This window comes from Copadichromis virginalis, linkage group LG12, assembly GCF_057382275.1.
Source record: "Copadichromis virginalis isolate Kocher_CV1m ecotype Utaka linkage group LG12, C_Virginalis_male_GT1.1, whole genome shotgun sequence".
NCBI classification, from domain to species: Eukaryota; Metazoa; Chordata; class Actinopteri; order Cichliformes; family Cichlidae; genus Copadichromis; species Copadichromis virginalis.
Window position 1 is genome coordinate 11,177,304 of NC_140629.1, and position 18,455 is coordinate 11,195,758.

The window sequence follows — 18,455 nt, forward strand, 5'->3', positions numbered from 1 at the left end:
GCTCAGGAAGTAGAGCAGATCACCTATTAAATTGAAGGCTGGTGGTTTGACCTAGTGATGGGACGTTCTGTATCGAGGCTTCGGAGCGTGTGTCGAGTAATGGAGGGGGCGTTTCCGCGAAGCGCGTATCGAGGCTTGCTTCATTTATGGGAGGAGCTGAAAATGATGACGTCCGAAGCCTCGCTGCCCGGCTGTACCACGTGACTGGTTCATGAAGTGGTTCGAACTTTGCCGCGAGATATGACAGCGATATAAACCCCTCAGACTTCATTCAAAAATGTGGGTGTTTGATGGAGAGTTGCGGTTAGTGAGAGTTTGGAGACAGTTTGGAGGTTTATGAGAGTGAGGAGAGAAAGTCAGGAGAGAATGGAGCCAGCTAAGGAGAGGAGGATGTCCTCCCCTGTGTGGGAACATTTTGATCTTATTCCTCCCAACAAGGTATTTCTACAGAAGATGTATTTTCATGATACTGATGGTGCAATACAATTTATGTTGAGCTGTCTTGACTTTTGTACAAGGTGAAGTGTTTGCTATGTGCCAGGGAGCTGGGATATAACAACAACATCCATGCTTAGGCACTACAGAGCTTTGCATGAGAATAAGGGGGACACCGATCGTGGAGCAAGACCAGGTGAGCCATCAAATGCAATGATAATATAGGATGCAGTAATGTTACTAAATGATATAACAATATTATACAACTGTTATAAGTTACGTGTGTGCTATTTATATTTGTGCTTTGTCTTTATTGTCTTTCCTCAGGAGAACAATCTCAAATAGATGAAGACCTGGTTGGCATGGTGATTGAGGACTCCCAGCCATTTAGCATTGTGGAGGACAAAGGATTCAAAAGATTTGTTAAATCATTAAATCCTAGCTATGTTCTCCCCACTAAAAAGGTCATAAAAGCAGTGAAAATTTAGTTTTTACAGAATAAAATGTGAAGCCTCAGTGTGTAGCTGTCCATACCTCAACGTTACAAAAGCACAACCACTGTCCACACCCCAACCACACCTCACCTCACAGTAAATGATCATTTCCATTTCAAGCATTTCCAAATAATCATTTCCCATACTGCCACTATAAATATACACAGTATACTGCCATCACTACAATATACATGTTTTACACACTCCTTTTGTTGTTGACATTTACAGGCTGTGTGCAAAATGCCACACTCTTCAAATTCATGCCAGCTATTATTTTTACGTCCAGTAGGTGTCCTGCTAGAGCAAATGAAGCTTCATGAAGCTTCGCGTTGGGGTGAACCAATTGGATGAAAAGCTTCAGTGCTTCATGGGGCTTCATCTGCCCATCACTAGTTTGACCCCCTATCTCCATCCTTTGGGCATGATACTAACCCCAAGTTGCTCTCCAATGCATTTGAGTGTGAATGCTAGAAGCACTTGCACAGCAAAACAAGTGCTTGTGAGAATAAGGCAAGTTGTGTAAAGTGCTGTTCTCAGAGTAGAAAAGCACAATATAAGAACAAGTCCTGAAAAAGGGAGGGGGGGAAATAAAAGTGTGCAAATGTGTTTCTTATGTCATTTTATTACAAATTATCATTCAATCATTTATTGGAGACAACCATTATATAGCATTAAAAGTCATTGTTTAATAAAAAGCAGTTAAAGTTTAAGCTTTGATCCCATAAATATGCACTGAGGTTTTCATGTTCTGTTAGTGGATTAAAAGATCATTCATCTCTGGCTGCGCAGCAGGACTATGAGTACAAGGAGGAAGATCAGTCTTCATCTGCATCATCAAAGGCAACGCCAGTCGCTTGCTGCTTTCTGCAAACACACATGGACAGTAGCTTTATTTCACTCACATCAGTAGCATCACTGCTCTATTGAAGTCCTGTAAGAGACACCATACTTTTTAACCCCAGGGTTGATGAGCGAGGACCCCGGAAGTCTTCTCTTCATGGTCATTGCTGGAGCGCTGCTCTGCTGCTGCCAGGGCTCAAACTCTAAAGGAGAACAGTTTTGCATTAATGAAAACGTTTAATTGCCCAATTACCTTTTTAAGCATGACATTTACATGTCTCCTTTTACTGAAAAAGATGGAATACTTCAATGTACATATAAGCACCGGATATAAGATCATTATTGTATTCAGTACTTACCTCAAAATTACCCAACACTAAGAAAATCCCATTTTAAAATCACTTAAAACAGTTTTAATATATTTAGAAGAGATTGCATTACAGCTGAAAATAAATGCAAATTTATTATGATGTTAAAAGAAAATTTGAGCCTCTTTCAAGATTAAAGTTTATTGTGACTGGTAGTCCACACTTGCAGAACCACATCTATGTGTTGGGGTTCTGTACCAGTGGGCCAGTTTCACAAAACATGCAGAACAACTACTCCAGTCAAGGCATAATGGCGAATAAATATTTGTAGTACAGTCAAACTGAGTGTTTGAAACTGTTTACAGATGTCCACGGCAACCATCGTTTATGTGGTTTTGTTTTATTTTTTTCCCCTTACTTCTTCCTCATCATATGAGTTTTCCTTTGGGATGAATAAAGCTTTTCTTATTCATGATGGAGAACAAGGGAAACTTCCAATATGATCCACTATTAACAGGTACACCTGTAGCCCCAAAATCTTACTTTCCTTCTGGTAATTTCCATTGTCTTTACAAAAGATATACCCATTTGACATTTCCCAGGTATTTTGGTTGCAGCAAAAAATTATTATGGATTTCACAACAGATCACAACATGATCTGTTGTACAGCCTCTTGTAATTTAATTTTACACATGAAAATGAAGAGCAGTATCTCCTGATCCAAGGCAACTTCAGCTACCATAACCATACTGGATTACACATACGGGAAGCTTCTGTTGTGGTTTAATCATGTTTCTAACCTGCAGAGTGTCCTGCTTTACATTCCTGACTGAAAGCATGCATCAATGGAATCATTTATGAGCAAACATCCATTAGGTTGTATAGAAAAGTTGGCCACAGCCAGTGTGACATCACATTTAGATTTTGAATCCTTGGTATTGGAGATGGCCAATGGTTATTTGAAGCCAAGAGCCATTTCACAAATGTATACCTGTGGGCCGTCTTTGGTTTTTCACTGGACTGGCTGAGGGGGGTCCACTTGAGGGGCCACCTGTGAGGGGACATGTTACAGTCAGTACTGATCTAAAAGGAAGTTAGTTTTAATTCTGCATAAAATGAGTCACAACTACAAAGTGAATTCACTGTCAAGCTGTGTGAGGCTGTCAGCCATCGTGAACAGCAGCTCCCTCAACTTGTCTGTGGCCTGTGGACCTTCCAGTCTGGACAGAGTTACACTCAGGTCTCCTGGACTGGATCCCAAACGCAGCTCTGCACCAACCTCATGCACGGAAACAGACACATCTCCACTATTGCAGGATGCCCTGAGGAAAATAGAGATATATTCAGCCTCACTTACCTGACCACAGCTTTTTATAGTTCCATGCAAGAAGTGATGCATGCAGGAGTTGAGTGTGGTCTCACCTGAGTTTTAAGACATAATCCTCTGTAGATTTTAAGGCAAACCGCTGCCCCTGAACACACAGGGAAGACAGAAATTATGACAGTATACTGAGTGAATGAGAAGAAACCCAGAATACTTACAAGGTGCTTCAGACTGTCCTTAGTGTACTCCACACTCCAGACATTTGCAGCATCTGTCAGACTACAGCACACGATGTTTTAGTGCGCATGTGTGCCTAAACTAATGCGCTCACCGTCAGACTTTCACTGTCAGTTAAAACTAAATTTTATACCACCGGGGGAAAGGCCGTAACATCAACAAACTACTAATACTTCCATTTCCTAGCTTATGTCCAAGTACAAACGTATTTTTCCGAATAAAAAAGATTTAATTTCAAATGAACTCCGGCTAATAACAACATCTGACTCACCAGACACTAAGCATTCCGTCTTTCCTGCGAGTGTAACAAAGGAATTTAGATTGGCTTGTTTTATCCAACACGGTACAATAGGAATTTACACTAACATCCATGTCTCCACTGTGGTTCACAGAAGAACAAAAGAAAAACAAGCGTATGCCTCTTGCACTCTTGCAAGAGTACACCGTTTCATAGCATGAGTGCCAGACACCTTTGACAAGCGCCATCTTCTGGCTTGGAATGGTTACTTCACTGGCTTGCAGACTACGGGGACCTCTCCCTCTCGATGTAATCGGCATACCAATTGTTGAATGGAGGAGTAAAGATCTATACTTCTGTTCCTGAATCCAGAGCACACACTCAATAGCGGTTTTAGATACGGGCGACACGGGCGGTTGCCCGGGGCGTAGGGTTGCCAACCGTCCCTTAAAATACGGAATCGTCCCGTATTTAGAAACAAAAGTACACGTCCCGTATTGAGCTAATAAGGGACGCACTTTGTCCCGTAATACAGTGAGAATCAAAAGTAGTCTATAAATGTTTATGGAATTAACGCTTTGTTTGAAAACATAATTCCCAGCCCCTCTCCTGCTTTGTGACCAATGAGCTGACAGCACACTTATGACAATAGTTGGGTTGCGGTCACGTGGTTGTGATGACGTGCGGAGGCAGCGCGATTTTTGAGTGGAGGGCGGAAGTAAACATGGAGGACACTGTGGAGAGTCAGGAGAGCAGCTATTGTGCAACTTTAGACCCCGTTTCTCGGGAGAGATAGTTAAAAAAATATATCGGACGTGATCCGTATTCTTTGAAAATGTCCGAATACACCACAGAAGTAAAGGATTTGCCTACTATCGAGGCTGTGGATATCACCAACTACTTGGTCCTCCAGACTTCTTACTACACTAGGCAGCAAATGAAAGCTTTCAAGAGTCTGGAGGCGTACAATTTTTTTGTCAGCGGGTGGGTCCACAACCTTGGAACAAAACGTCTCCGTGATGGATACAGTTTGGTGTTTGCAAGGGTGAGTTCTTATATTGCTTTATCTTAAACACGCTAACAGTTAGCGGTAGCGGCTTTAACGTCAACAAACATGCCACATCCTTAGGACTTCGTTAGAGTGACAGTTGTTTGTTTCAAGGTAAACCATTCTCAGCCGTCTGTTGCATATCCAAAATCGCCTCTGCACATCGATGCTGTTCTGCCTTAAGCTTCATTCTTTTCTCTCGTTTGAAAACTGATTCCGATCTGGGTTTTCGTTCGTAGCCGAGATTGACCGTCGGAGCCCAGTCCTCCGACTCTTCGTCATCCAAAGCACTTGGGCAGCCTATAGTCCCAATCAAGTCAATATTAGACTACTAACTTAAAAGCACTAAGTAAACGAGAATTTAACGACAACCTAATGCTAATAAGTTCGTTTGCAAACATAACGTTACCTCTGACGAAGTGGTCGCTGCAGACACGGGCATTGGCAGACTCTGCTCCTCCCGACTGTAAACGTAAATTTAAAATCCATTTTTTCCTACGTTTTTCGGTTAGAATTTTCCATTTTTCTCCTCTTCGTTGGGCTATTTTTGGTACCCTAAAATACCGTTTATCAGTTTCTCTGGTCGACCTACTGGAGCATCCGTAAACACAACAGGACATAGGCATTTTGCGTACTGTCTGTCTGTGATTTTGCGCTTATCTTTTTCACTTCCGACCGCCAGTCAAATTTCGCGCTTTACATCGACGTCACGTCTACGTCAAATGAAACCTAGCTATTCGAGTATGACAATTCAGATTACCGCTCATCTCATTGGTCGAGGAAAGGTCGCTTACGGAGAAAATACCGGAAGACAACAGATGACCACAACAAGAAGCATGGCCAACAGGGAAACAAACGCCGTCACTGCGGTGCAAGTCTCGGACGACAGTACACCTAAAGCTGGGCAGACACTGTGCGATTTTTTCAGTCGCGTTATTCAGCTCCTGCTCAAACTGCACGATTGACTCGCAGGGGTTAGAAGTTGGTAGGTCACGATGCAGGTCTCACACTATACCGCCCGATGCTCTGATGCGACCTGAGTGCTCACACTGTGCGTCCATAAAATTAAGGTTATAACAGAAAATCTGTCGCTCGCTCTCTCTGTCTCTCACTCACACAGACACACCACCACCATCAACTTTGCTAAATTGCTAATGAAAAACATGATCAGGCAGCTGTGATTTAGCAGCGATGTAGATCCAACTATTTTCACGGTTGTTGTGGTCGTGATAATTTTGTGAGGCCACATCGAAAAGGCTCGGATGAGCTTTTCAAAGTTCTACAAGTTGTGCCTCCATCGCTTGTGTCCAGATCACACGCTGCACAGCCGTGCTGCTCCGTCTTTTTCACGGCGTTTACGTGTTTGCGCGCGAGCAGTGTGAGCGCCTGTGGTGACACCTTCACGAGCGATTGATGATCGGGAGCTGGTTGTGAGGTGTTAATCACTTCTCGTTACCCCACGTATACTACACGATGAAGGCCAAAATCGGTCCGATCACTCAAAAATCGGCTCAAAATGGGCCTAAAACCGCACAGTGTGAGCCCAGCGTTAGAGCAGCAATGTTTGTTCCCCTCAGAGAAAGGGAAGAATGGGAAAAGGAAAACACCTGGCTGGAAAAAGTTAATATGGGCATGTGCAGTGAATATCAGCGCTATGTGGCCAGAAGTGTGATAATATAATTTATTTTGTGTAATAAACGACTGCAAGGATGGATGATTACAACAAATAGATGACTAATACATAAAAGTAATACATAGATGAATAATGATGATGAGTTAAGATGCGTAATCATGGGAACAAGCGGGTTTTCAAACGGGAGCAGCTGATTAGCATTAGAAAAGCTGAAATAATACCTCAACTGAAGCCAATTGTACTAAATGCACTAAATGTGCACTGTTACAAGAATATTTTTCTTTCTATTGTTTTCTATTATTTTAAGTTAAGCAGGACAGAGTTCTTTTAAAGAAAGATTTACTTATATTCTCAAAAGTTAAGCATGACAGGCTTCTGTTTAAGAAAGAGACCTGTTTTATGTGTTAATGTTGTCATTTTGAGCTAAAAATAAATGGCTAAATGATCATTTGTTTCACATGTGTTCATATCACAAAGAATACACATCTACTTAAATCAAATTCAAGTCAAAGGGTTAAAAAAAATAATTTCACACACAAAAAAAGAGCTAGAAAATTCACCACACTGGGAAGGGTGAAGACAACTGGGTCGCCCGGCCCTGGCCACGAGGTGTCCCTTATTTATTTTTCAGGGAGTTGGCAACCCTACCGGGGCGGCATCGTGGTGAGGGGTGGCATCACGGGCATCGGCAAAAAAGAAAAAAATGCTTGAACTCATGCTGCCCCGACGTCAGCCAGGGAATGGCACAGGCACCGATCGGTTTTCTATCGCCCATTTGCTGGGGGTAAGGGCGCCCTCCTGCTGCTTCCGGCACGGGGAGGAGAGGCCGGGGCGGCGGGGGATTCTCTGGCTGGTTGGAGCAGCATCTAATAATAATCAAAACAAACCAACAAACACGAAAACACCAGACGTCCAGGGCGCCAAACAGGCTAGGACCGCCACTGCACACACTTGTACACCTGTGTTAGCAAAATAGCACTGGACCATGCCCTGTGGACATTAACTTTATTGAAGAGAATACTTGCACCTAATTCAACTTCTTTCCCCCTAAGAGGAAAATCTAACAATTCCACTGCACATCTTACCTTCACGTGTTGCTTATTTACTATAATAATTCCATATGCATTTTCTTCATCTTATTGGGTTGAAACTTTCTTGATACCTTATATCTCAATCTGTTGCCATGTCACCATCACTAAGTGAAACATCATAAATAAACTATATGTTTTGAATATGTCTGTGAAGGTTCTCAGTCATCCAGGTTATCCTAGTCAAAGGAGCTTGCAAAGAAAAGCGTCTGGACACCTCAGGGTGTCCTGTGGGAGGTGCTGTGGGAGTATGGGGTGTCTGGCCCATTGCTATTTCACTGAGGGAAAAGGGAAAGAATGTTAGCCAATGGAAGAGGAAAGGGATCAAACTTAGTAGATATAATGTAATAAAAAGTTCAAAACAAAGGAGCTTGCAAAGAAAAGCGTCTGGACTTCTTTAAGTTGCTTGAAGACGTTTCACCTCTTATCCGAGAAGCTTCTTCAGTTCTAAGGTCAAATGGTGGAGAGTCCCAGATATAAACCTAGTGGGAGAATCCGCCCACAGAGGGAGAAAAGGACCCCCTGATGATCCTCTAATCGCCTGAGCCAAGGTGTGAAACTGGGTGTGGGTCCCAATCAGCCAGAGTTTCGGGTGTGTTCATTGTGAAACCTGGCCCCACCTTATCATGCGAATTCCTGAGGTCAGATGGCCCAGGATGTGAGTGGGCGTTAAGGCGTCTGGGAAGGGATCTCAAAACTGGATTATAGATGGCAGAGAGTTGGTGTCGTAAATCCCTGCCTCTGTTCAAAGATGGTCGCTCACAATGGACATAGATGGCTTCTTTCACTCCTCTTTCAAACCATCTGTCCTCTCTGTCCAAAATGTGAACATTGGCATCCTCGAAAGAGTGTCCTTTATCCTTAAGATGCAGGCATTCTAACAGCTTGGTAGTTTGGTCAGGTAGCTTTGTAGACCCCATTAACTGCTTTGATTTGCTGTGAGCTTTGTCATAGCTTAGTTCCATCTTTGTTTGGCGTCTTGGACACTTTGGTTAATGTGGATGTCATTGTTGTTTGTAGGAACCTTTTGCTGTGCTACTGTGATTGACACTCATAAATTTATTCCAGCTTTGTTGGTTTGTTGCTGGAGTTTTGGCAAAACAGTGTTGTGTGGGGGTGTTTGTAGCTGCAGATTATTTAGTGTTGGACACTTGTGATGAGATCTGGTGTTCATTTAGGTATAGAGTAGATATTTATTTGCTATTGCTGTACAGGTTAACTGTGTCTCCTGTTGAACCTATTTGCAAGGATAGACTTGCTATCTGGAGCAAAGAGTGATGGCCTGCTTGAAGCTGACGCCTGTGTCAACCCCCCCCCCAACATACTGCTTCAGAAGCACTCCTTTGAGGCTTTGGAGGTTTTTCCACAGTCACTTGATCCGTGACATCTGAAGCTTCATTTAGAACTTTTAGAAGAATTTTTAACTGCTTGATTCAGTAGTTTATAAAGAAGTCCATCATTTGCGGGATTTGTGGAGTGTTTTGTGGTGAGCATTTTTCCTTTCCAGTTCACAATCAATTCTACCCCCTGGTCAAAAATATGTATAAGAAAATTGGCCTAATATAATATTATTTATAAACATACCTGTCCACTGATTGTCCAGTTAATTGCATAAGTACAAGGAGGCAGGACCTCACAGCAGAAGTATACTCCATAATGTGTTGTACATTATTATATGTATATTATATGTATTTTTTATCTATTGTATTTAACAACACCAAGAAGCTACAAGCAAAGAAAGACCACACCATGGCACATGTTTAAACAAGGAAAGTTTATTGATGAAAATTATTTATTTAACAAAAAAACATAACAATTTTTTCATCCCAAATAAGTAAGTTCAAAGCAACACAATGGTGGCCCAATATCAGACAGAATTGTGAACTCTGGGTGGCACGGTGGTTAGCACTGTTGCCGCACAGCAAGAAGGTCCTGAGTTCAATTCCACCATCAGGCCGGGGTCTTTCTGTGTGGAGTTTGCATGTTCTCCCCGTGTTTGCGTGGGTTCTCTCCGGGTACTCCGGCTTCCTCCCACCGTCCAAAGACATGCAGCTTGTGGGGATAGGTTAATTGATTAATCCAAATTGTCACTAGGTGTGAATGTGAGTGTGAATGGTTGTCTGTCCCTATGTGTTAGCCCTGCGACAGACTGGCGACCTGTCCAGGGTGTACCCCGCCTTTCGCGCTATGACAGCTGGGATAGGCTCCAGCGCCCCCCGCGACCCTGAAAAGGATAAGCGGAAGCGAATGGATGGATGGATGAATTGTGAACTCTGTTCTGTGGAATGGGCAATCATAATGGAAAAAAATCAAAGGAGTGAAAGGGTTTGACCCTTACGAGCACACAGAGTGGACAAAATACGTTAGCGTGCTGCCCAACTTTCACCACGCTCATATTTATAATTATACGGTTCTTGGAGTGAGTGCATACACTCATGAAGTTTAGTAACTTCAGGTCACTGCAACAAGCCGACGGATGGGTACAGGACCTTGAAATGCACCATGTAGAACGAAAGACCATTGTACATATCACAAGTTTACCAGTCTCACAAATAGTCTTCATAAATACACATTCGTTAACCGTTTATTAATAGGACCCTTGGTAGGCCCTTAAAAAATGCACCCTCTAAAGGCCCTAATGGACCAAAACGTCCACCCCCCAAAAAGTGCAATAAAAAGATTATATATTCATATTTTTTTCCACTTTAAATTGGTCAGTCTTTTAAAACTACTTCTCCCTGAAATATTCATATAAAGTTTTAATTACATTTTCGTTGTTTTAACCCTTTAAATCCCAGGTTTATTACATGAGCGCCCTGTTTTTTTAGGCCCAAAAAACAAAAAAACTTAATATTTTCAAAAAAAAACCATTTGAAGTAATATTCGTTTGTTATTATAATTAGGCCTTTGGATGGACTAAAGATTGGCACCAACAGTCATTTCGATCGCCTTTTATTTTTTTTGCAGGAGCGCATTTCATAAAATGCACACACTATCGGTCCTAATCGACCACACCCAAAAAAGTGCTATAAAAATTTTATATATTAATATTTTATTCCACTTTAAATTAGCCAATCTTTTAGACCTACTTCTCCTTGAAATATTCATGTCAAGTTTTAATTACATTTCGCAGATTTTAACCCTTTATATCCCGGTTTCGTCACATGAGCGCACTGCTTTTTTTGCCCCAAAAAACATAAAACTTGAATATTTTCCAAAAAAAACATTTGAGGTAATATTCAATTGTTATTATAATTAGGCCTTTAGATGGACTAAAGATTGGCACCAACAGTCATTTCGATCGCCTTTTTTTTTTTTTTTTCAGGACCAGAAAATGGTCTCCAGACGGCAAATGCTCCTCCTCTAGGCCGAAAAAAGTGCATGTTCCCGGGGTAAGTCGCGACGATGACCGGGGCACGATGACCGGGGACTCCTTTTTCCAGCACACACGTTCGATACCACGTGACAAAAAATACGTCATTTCCTGTTGACTAAAAAAAAAAAAAGCACCCTCTCATGGTCCTAGGGACCGAAAATGGTCCCGCCAGATCAGCGGGCGAAGCCGCTGCTGCACGCCGGAAATGAGGCTTTGTTTCCCACAGGTCTGTTACGGCAGCCCGCTGTTTTCCAGCCCGGGGTCAAATGTGGAGCAAGGGCGCCACCCGGTGGACAAATAAAAAATTACAACTCTAAGGCCAAAAGACCAAAACGAGACGGAGACATAAGTAATCACCAGGACATTAACGGTAATAATTCTGCAGTGAAAAATAGCGTTTATAATGGAAGTCAATGGGACGAAAACGTCCACTAGGGCTCTAAGAGGATGTGTATTGTTAGCTTAGCCACTGAAGCTAATTTAAGGAAGTCAGACTTGAATTTTGAAATAAAATTATACCAAACTTTTTTTTGGAGAATTTGGCTATATTCAATTAAACAGTGCAAATGGCTTGGAATCGAAAAATGCAAAAGCCACAAAAGGTCCCCAGGGCTTTTCAGGTGTTAAGCTCAACGGCAATTAATTAGTAGTGGAAATAATTTCTGGTTCGCATTACAGAAATGTAGCAGTGACAATAATATTGTATGCTGTAATCGTACTGGGCAATTAGTGATACAAAAAAAACCTGTTTTATCCTGTGAATAAAAGTATGTTTTTGTCAATGTACCATGGTAATAACAGAAGTGAAACACAATATTGTGTCAGGACAATTCACTATTTATGCACAATAAACAAAGGAGCATAGCGTGACAATTTCTGTTCAGCGCCAGACTTGCTTGTAACCTATATCACCAATTATGTTAAGAAAAATGATGTATTAACTACTACAAAACACCTTTGTGGAAATGCTTGGAGCAGACTAACATATGAGCTGGAGTGTTCTGGGATGTTATATTTGGTCTTCGAATGGCTGCAATCCAGTCGCCTCTTTGTTACTTCGGAAACATGGCTTGAACAATTTCTCTTCAACGACGTAATCCAATAACAACCGATCTCTTTACCCGTCAGCTTCCCGTGGCTGTCATGCGACCGGCTATTGCAGTTAATAATACAACAGCTTCTTGCCATTTTTTTTCTTTTTATCGCTGTGTAATGTAATTTCAATTGAAAGCCTGCGTGCGCTAGTACCTCTTGCCACGAGTTCCCAGAATCCTTTGTGGTTTTACCCCTGAATGATGTCACATTTTCAATCTCTATTCATTCACTCTCACATTCACACTGGTGGAGGTAAGCTACAGTGGTACCCATAGCTGTCCTGGGGCAGACTGACAGAAGCGAGGCTGCCATATCGCGCTATCGGCCCCTCTAGCCATCACCAGTAGGCGGTAGGTGAAGTGTCTGGCCCAAGGACACAATGAGCGAGACTGTCCAGCAACCTCGCTCAAGAAACTGCCAATTCTTGAACCACGATCGCCCTTTTTGAACTTGGTTTATTGGAAATTACCCTACACTGCATACTTTAAATCTCACTGCGCATCTGTCATTCTCCTTTGCAGACCCCTTTGTGTAACCCACCTCCTCCCCATCTCCAACTCTCTTTTTTTAACAATATTTTTAGTCATTTATTTTCACAAACAACCCATAATTACATAATATGATATGGTGTAAAATTCACAGCAATGAAAAACAAAAAAAAGGAACAAACAAACCGAAAACCAAACACACAACACCAGCTCAGATCCATCTTAACAATACAATACCTGTGGTTCCAATAGTATGCAGTTCGAACACTCAAGGAAATCCTTGTAGTAAAATATTAGAGACATCGGGTTATACATGATTCACGTATGGTTCACAGACCTTAAAGAATTGGTCTGTTTTTGAGTGTAATGCTCCTCTTTGCCAGCCTTTAACAGTTGGTGCTTTTTCATTAATCCACTGCAGTTTGAATATTCTTCCTCGCAGCTTAGGTGAGAATACAATACAACCTCCTATTAGTCTTGGATATTAAATGCTGGCTCATGAGATGACACATGTTCTCAGACAAATCATACATGACCCAGCAGTTTTCAAAGAATGCAAACTTTGTTATTACAACAGCTGCCAGAAAAGAAACTGGTTGATCTTGATCGGTGGTCATTGCTCTCTCTCTCTGGATTTTAACTAGCTAGTACTGCTGGCTATTTTTCTAAGCCAAGATGATCTTAAAAGAGATGCTAGCATTAGCCATGTTAGTCCGTTACCTTCAACAGATGGTCAGGCTGTCCACAGGTGCACACGTGGAGTTTCAACTGCATAGTCCCTTCATCCTTCATATATCTGTGTTAGAAAGAGTGTAAATACTGAGGTCCAATGGTCTTTGTACATACAAAATTCAGTAGTAATTAGGACTTTTTTTCTAGGCATTCGTTAAAAATATATACCTTATTTATTTTATACCAATTAAAGGGATAGCTCAGTAGGTAGAGTGGTGGCCCCATGATCGGAAGGTCGGGGGTTCGACTCCACTGAACGGCTACCCTTAGGGTACCCCAGAGCTAGGTACCGTCCCTACACACTGCTCCCCGGGCGCTGCATTGGTGGCTGCCCACCGCTTCACTGGGTGAATGGGTTAAATGCAGAGGAACTATTTCCCTATGGGGACAAACACATACACATTACAATACAATACACATTACATTACAATACTACACTAGTAATGGCTTTAGACTTCCATGTGTGAAACTCTTACTAGTTTAGTCACACTGCTTGCGTAGAAACCTAGACTTGCAATGATTTGAAGTTGTGAAAGCTCAACTGGATTTATGACATGTTCATTTAGTTCTGCCATAGTGCCTTCTATATGGCATGACATCCTACTTTTGAAATAAATAGCATGCTACAAATTCTTCATAATCTGCAAATTTTCTTCTCATTTCTCAATTTACATGAAATTTTTATTTATTTATTTATTTTTATTTTTTTTGGATGCACTCGGATGTGTGGATCCAACTTGATTTTTTCCAAAACACAAGGCCCTACTTTCATCGAGTTCATTCAGAGTTTAACTGAAACATTTGGCACGGTGTTTTCGTCAGTCTGTTTGAGTTTCACATCACTTTTCCACAGAAATCACTGGTGATAATTTGAAATGGGGACACATACTGACAATACAAAAGCAATTGCTCTGGGATGTAATCTATGTGAATGTAAAGTTGTGACTTAGCATTCTTGTAGTTTCCTAGCTAACTAGAGACTGTGTGGGTTTGTATACAGTATACAAGTGGAAACATTATACAATATTTGAATGAATGAAGAAAAGTGCATATACTGTTAGCATGGAGTAATAAGTTGATTTTAACAAAATTAAAGAAACATTTTAACAGCTATTTAATACATTAAAATACCCTGTCCTTTAATGGTGGGCATTTATAAAACAATGTCTATTCTTGACTACCCACTATAAGTCATGATTAGACTTTGTATGTCAGTTACACATGCTTTATGGAACATGCATGTTGTCCATCAGCAATTAAATGCACAGCTCATTTATACTCAAAGATTCTCTCTCTTAAAAACAATTGTCATTTCAGTTGCTCATAACTGGACTCATTTTAAAGGGCTTGCGGAAAGGGAGTCATGATTGTTCGGGTTTTCTCTGCTTTCTTTATTATATTCTCATATTTATTATTATTTAATAATATCATTTATTATTGTATATACAATAATAAATTATATTATTGTGCTTTCTTTATAATAGAAAGCACCTTGAATAATTTTGATTTGGTACTACTTAAATAAAATAAAATTGAATTGATCTGAGCTGTCCTACCACGATTACCTTCCTCACCCAATCACTAACTCAGTCAAACTATATACTGTTACCATCCATCTGGCCTGTGTTGCTTGCAATCTGTTTGTAACCTTTTTAGTGTCTGCCTTCAGTCTTTTAAAATAACAATTGTATTAAAAAGTACAACATAAACACATACAATCATAAAACCTTTTCCCTTAACATTAAAGTTACCTAAGTGAGAAAGTCAGGGAGAGCTCAACAGGTTTGTGCAAGTTTATGCTTGGAATCCCACCATGCACTTAGAAATGTGGAAAAGCCCTCTTTTGCTGTGTGCAAACAATTCAATTTTCAGTATAACAAGTTATAATTTATTTTCCTCATTGACCTCTGTTTGGACAATATCAGAAAGAACAGTGCCCTGAGGCACCTGTTGTTGTTTTCTTTTGTTGTTCCAAAGCTATGGGTGAAGTCTATGATTCTGGGAAATGGGCTTTGTAGAGGGGAAAAAGAAGAAGAAGAAGAAAGTGAAAGCATTCTGGAAAGTGAAATTAATGTTGCAAAACACCTCTTGGGGGTGGGACCACTTGTGCAGGCAGCGTGCTGCTTACTTCACAGCATCAGGAGCCATACTCAAGACAGAAACGGTGAACAGCGGATCTGCCATACAGCCACAACTATGAACTCAGTCACTGCCTTCATTGCCTGCCTGCTTATCCTAGGTGCACAAGGTACTGTGAAAAAAAATTTTTTTTTTCCTTCTTTGTTTCTTTTTTTCCCCTTCATCCTGTTTATGGATATTTTGGCTGCTGATCAACGGGTAATGCTCTTGTCTTTTCCTACACAGGACAACCAGCCAGCAAATCTAATAAATGCAAGTGTTACAGTTACATTGGCAGGATCAGCCCAAAGCTCATCAAGGCTGAGCCAGTGATACACTACCCAAGTATCTTCTGTCCACATACAGAAATCATGTGAGTCCACAAGATCATCTGAGGCATGATTCTGCTGTGTTCTCCAGCTCCTTTCTAATACACCTCTTTTTAAAAAAATCTTTCAGTGTTACCACAAAAGCAGATATGAAGAGGTGTGTGAGTCCAGAGTCCCCACTTGGACGACACATTCTAAAAAATCGTACTTACTAAAACTTACTAAAAAAAGTAAGTCAGAATGACACGCACGCACAACTCTGTGTGAAGATGACAAACTAAAGGTCTGTGTTGCTTGTCACTGATAATCTCACTTGTTTCTTCAGGCAAGGGAGGAATGGAGCTGTAAAGATCACGACTGCTGGTCAGAGTACTGCTGCGATTTAAACAATACACTGCACAACCTACAAGCTGCACTCGTGACACATGGTTGTTGAACTAGAAGAACTCACAGCAAATACAAGACAGCCAATATTCTTTTTGGTTACTTTGCCAGTTTTGTTCCCATGTGTGTGTATGTCTATATAGTCTGGACTTGAACTTTTTTTACATTTTTGTACATATGTTTTTTAAATAAATACCAAAATAAAACTCATGTGATGGGACTTTCTGTTCTTTGTGTCTTGCTTTGTTTCCAGTGTATCAACATAAGACAAACTAAACTCTTACACATATATTTTTTAGGATTTAAAAAGAGTTTTAAAGTTTTCTTTAATCTGGGAAAATACAAACTGAGTGATAATTCCACTTTGAAACAAATGAGCGTACTGTGTGTGCAACAGTAGTGCTGGTCATAGCTGTTAGCTAACTGGGTAAGGGTGTCATGAGTCTGTAGCTCAGTCCACCGGTTTATTTAGTTTTAAAGTAAGTTACAGCCTGCCTTTTGGAGGGGTTATATTTCACTTAACACTAATATGCATATCCACATAATTGTGGATTATTATAATCATGATAGAAAAAAACGCATTGTGTTTTAAAGAAAATACATTAAGAAAAAGATTGTTAGATTTATATTTCAAATATAACAAAATGCTGATTTTACATCACCCAAATTATTGTATCTCTACAGTTTAAACATTTAATAAGATTTTGATGATTATTGATTGATTATGCCTTTAATTGTCACTTGCGGTGTTACACGTACATGTTACCTGCAGTGAAATGGGACCCCTTCCCTGTTTGAAACAAACTGAATCATTATAAATAAATTATTTTATATTTATTACTTTAAAAAATTCTCAGTACTCATACTATATGACTAGGAATAAACAGTAAGGGAATGATTCTGGATCAGCACCATGATGAAAACCTGTTGCTATACAGTATTCTGAAAAAAGTTGTACAATGTCACACTATGTGCATGTGCGTGTTCAATTCAATTCAATTCAATTTTATTTATATAGCGCCAAATCACAACATAAGTCGCCTCAAGGCGCTTCATAGATACAGAGAAAAACCCAACAATCATATGACCCCCTATGAGCAAGCACTTTGGCAACAGTGGGAAGAAACAACTCCCTTTTAACAGGAAGAAACCTCCGGCAGAACCAGGCTCAGGGAGGGGCGGGGCCATCTGCTGCGACCGGTTGGGGTGAGAGAAGGAAGACAGGATAAAAGACATGCTGTGGAAGAGAGACAGAGGTTAATAACAGATATGATTCAATGCAGAGAGGTCTGTTAATACATAGTGAGCGAGAAAGGTGACTGGAAAGGAAAAACTCAATGCATCATGGGAATCCCCCGGCAGCCTATGTCTATTGCAGCATAACTAAGGGAGGATTCAGGGTCACCTGGTCCAGCCCTAACTATATGCTTTAGCAAAAAGGAAAGTTTTAAGCCTAATCTTGAAAGTAGAGATAGTGTCTGTCTCCTGAATCCAAACTGGAAGCTGGTTCCACAGAAGAGGGGCCTGAAAACTGAAGGCTCTCCCTCCCATTCTACTTTTAAATACTCAGGGAACAACAAGTAGGCCTGCAGAGCGAGAGCGAAGTGCTCTAATAGGGTGATATGGTACTACAAGGTCATTAAGATAAGATGGGGCCTGATTATTTAAGACCTTGTATGTGAGAAGCAGGATTTTGAATTCAATTCTGGATTTAACAGGAAGCCAATGAAGGGAAGCCAAAACAGGAGAAATATGCTCTCTCTTTCTAGTCCCTGTCAGGACTCTTGCTGCAGCATTTTGGATTAGCTGAAGGCTTTTCAGTGAGTTTTTTGGACATCCTGATAATAATGAATTACAGTAGTCCAGCCTGGAAGTAATAAATGCATGAACTAGTTTTTCAGCGTCACTCTGAGACAGGATATTTCTAATTTTAGAGACGTTGCGCAAATGGAAGAACGCAGTCTTACATATTTGTTTAATATGTGCATTGAAGGACATGTCCTGGTCAAAAATGACTCCAAGGTTCCTCACAGCGTTACTGGAGGCCAAGGTAATGCCATCCAGAGTAAGAATCTGGTTAGATACCATATTTCTAGGCTTTTCAGGGCCGAGTACAATAACCTCAGTTTTATATGAATTAAGAAGCAGAAAGTTAGCGGCCATCCAGGTCTTTATGTCTTTAAGACATTCCTGCAGTTTAACTAATTGGTGTGTGTTATCTGGCTTCATGGACAGATAGAGCTGGGTGTCATCTGCATAGCAGTGAAAATTTATGCTATGTCTTCTAA

General features: G+C 40.8%; 1 protein-coding gene and 2 long non-coding RNA genes across 7 annotated transcripts; 1 reads left to right on the top strand and 2 right to left on the bottom strand.

The window, feature by feature from the left end:
* Nucleotides 1-1,531: 1,531 nt before the first annotated feature.
* Nucleotides 1,532-4,664, bottom strand: paxx (PAXX non-homologous end joining factor). The gene is made up of 7 exons (XM_085474724.1): nt 3,910-4,664; nt 3,620-3,680; nt 3,500-3,549; nt 3,221-3,399; nt 3,069-3,128; nt 1,879-1,972; nt 1,532-1,793 (listed from the first exon to the last, which is right to left on the bottom strand). Exons 1-7 carry the CDS (start codon nt 4,194-4,196, stop codon nt 1,745-1,747), a joined length of 780 nt encoding a protein of 259 aa, XP_085330850.1. The 5' UTR covers nt 4,197-4,664; the 3' UTR covers nt 1,532-1,744.
* Nucleotides 4,665-4,672: 8 nt separating this feature from the next.
* Nucleotides 4,673-16,387, top strand: LOC146696568 (uncharacterized). Of its 4 annotated transcripts, none has more exons than XR_014923268.1 (4): nt 4,673-4,921; nt 15,449-15,827; nt 15,914-16,013; nt 16,109-16,387. It is a non-coding gene; the product is annotated as an uncharacterized LOC146696568 (long non-coding RNA). The 4 variants fall into 4 exon arrangements; XR_014923269.1 differs by having other exon boundaries at nt 15,472-15,827; XR_014923267.1 differs by lacking the exon at nt 4,673-4,921 and having other exon boundaries at nt 14,682-15,584; nt 15,701-15,827.
* LOC146696569 (uncharacterized) lies at nt 9,400-13,904 on the bottom strand. 2 transcript variants are annotated; one of them, XR_014923271.1, is made up of 3 exons: nt 13,505-13,904; nt 13,325-13,400; nt 9,400-9,697 (listed from the first exon to the last, which is right to left on the bottom strand). It is a non-coding gene; the product is annotated as an uncharacterized LOC146696569 (long non-coding RNA). The 2 variants fall into 2 exon arrangements; XR_014923270.1 differs by having other exon boundaries at nt 9,400-9,869.
* Nucleotides 16,388-18,455: the final 2,068 nt, after the last annotated feature.

Excerpts from the sequence above, each read along its gene's own strand:
- paxx (XM_085474724.1), bottom strand. The coding sequence starts at position 4,196 with ATGCCGATTACATCGAGAGGGAGAGGTCCCCGTAGTCTGCAAGCCAGT. Across the intron at positions 3,550-3,619 it reads AGGACAGTCTGAAGCACCTT|GGGCAGCGGTTTGCCTTAAA; the intron begins GTAAGTATTCTG and ends CTGTGTGTTCAG. Across the intron at positions 1,794-1,878 it reads ATCAACCCTGGGGTTAAAAA|AAAGCAGCAAGCGACTGGCG; the intron begins GTATGGTGTCTC and ends GTGTGTTTGCAG.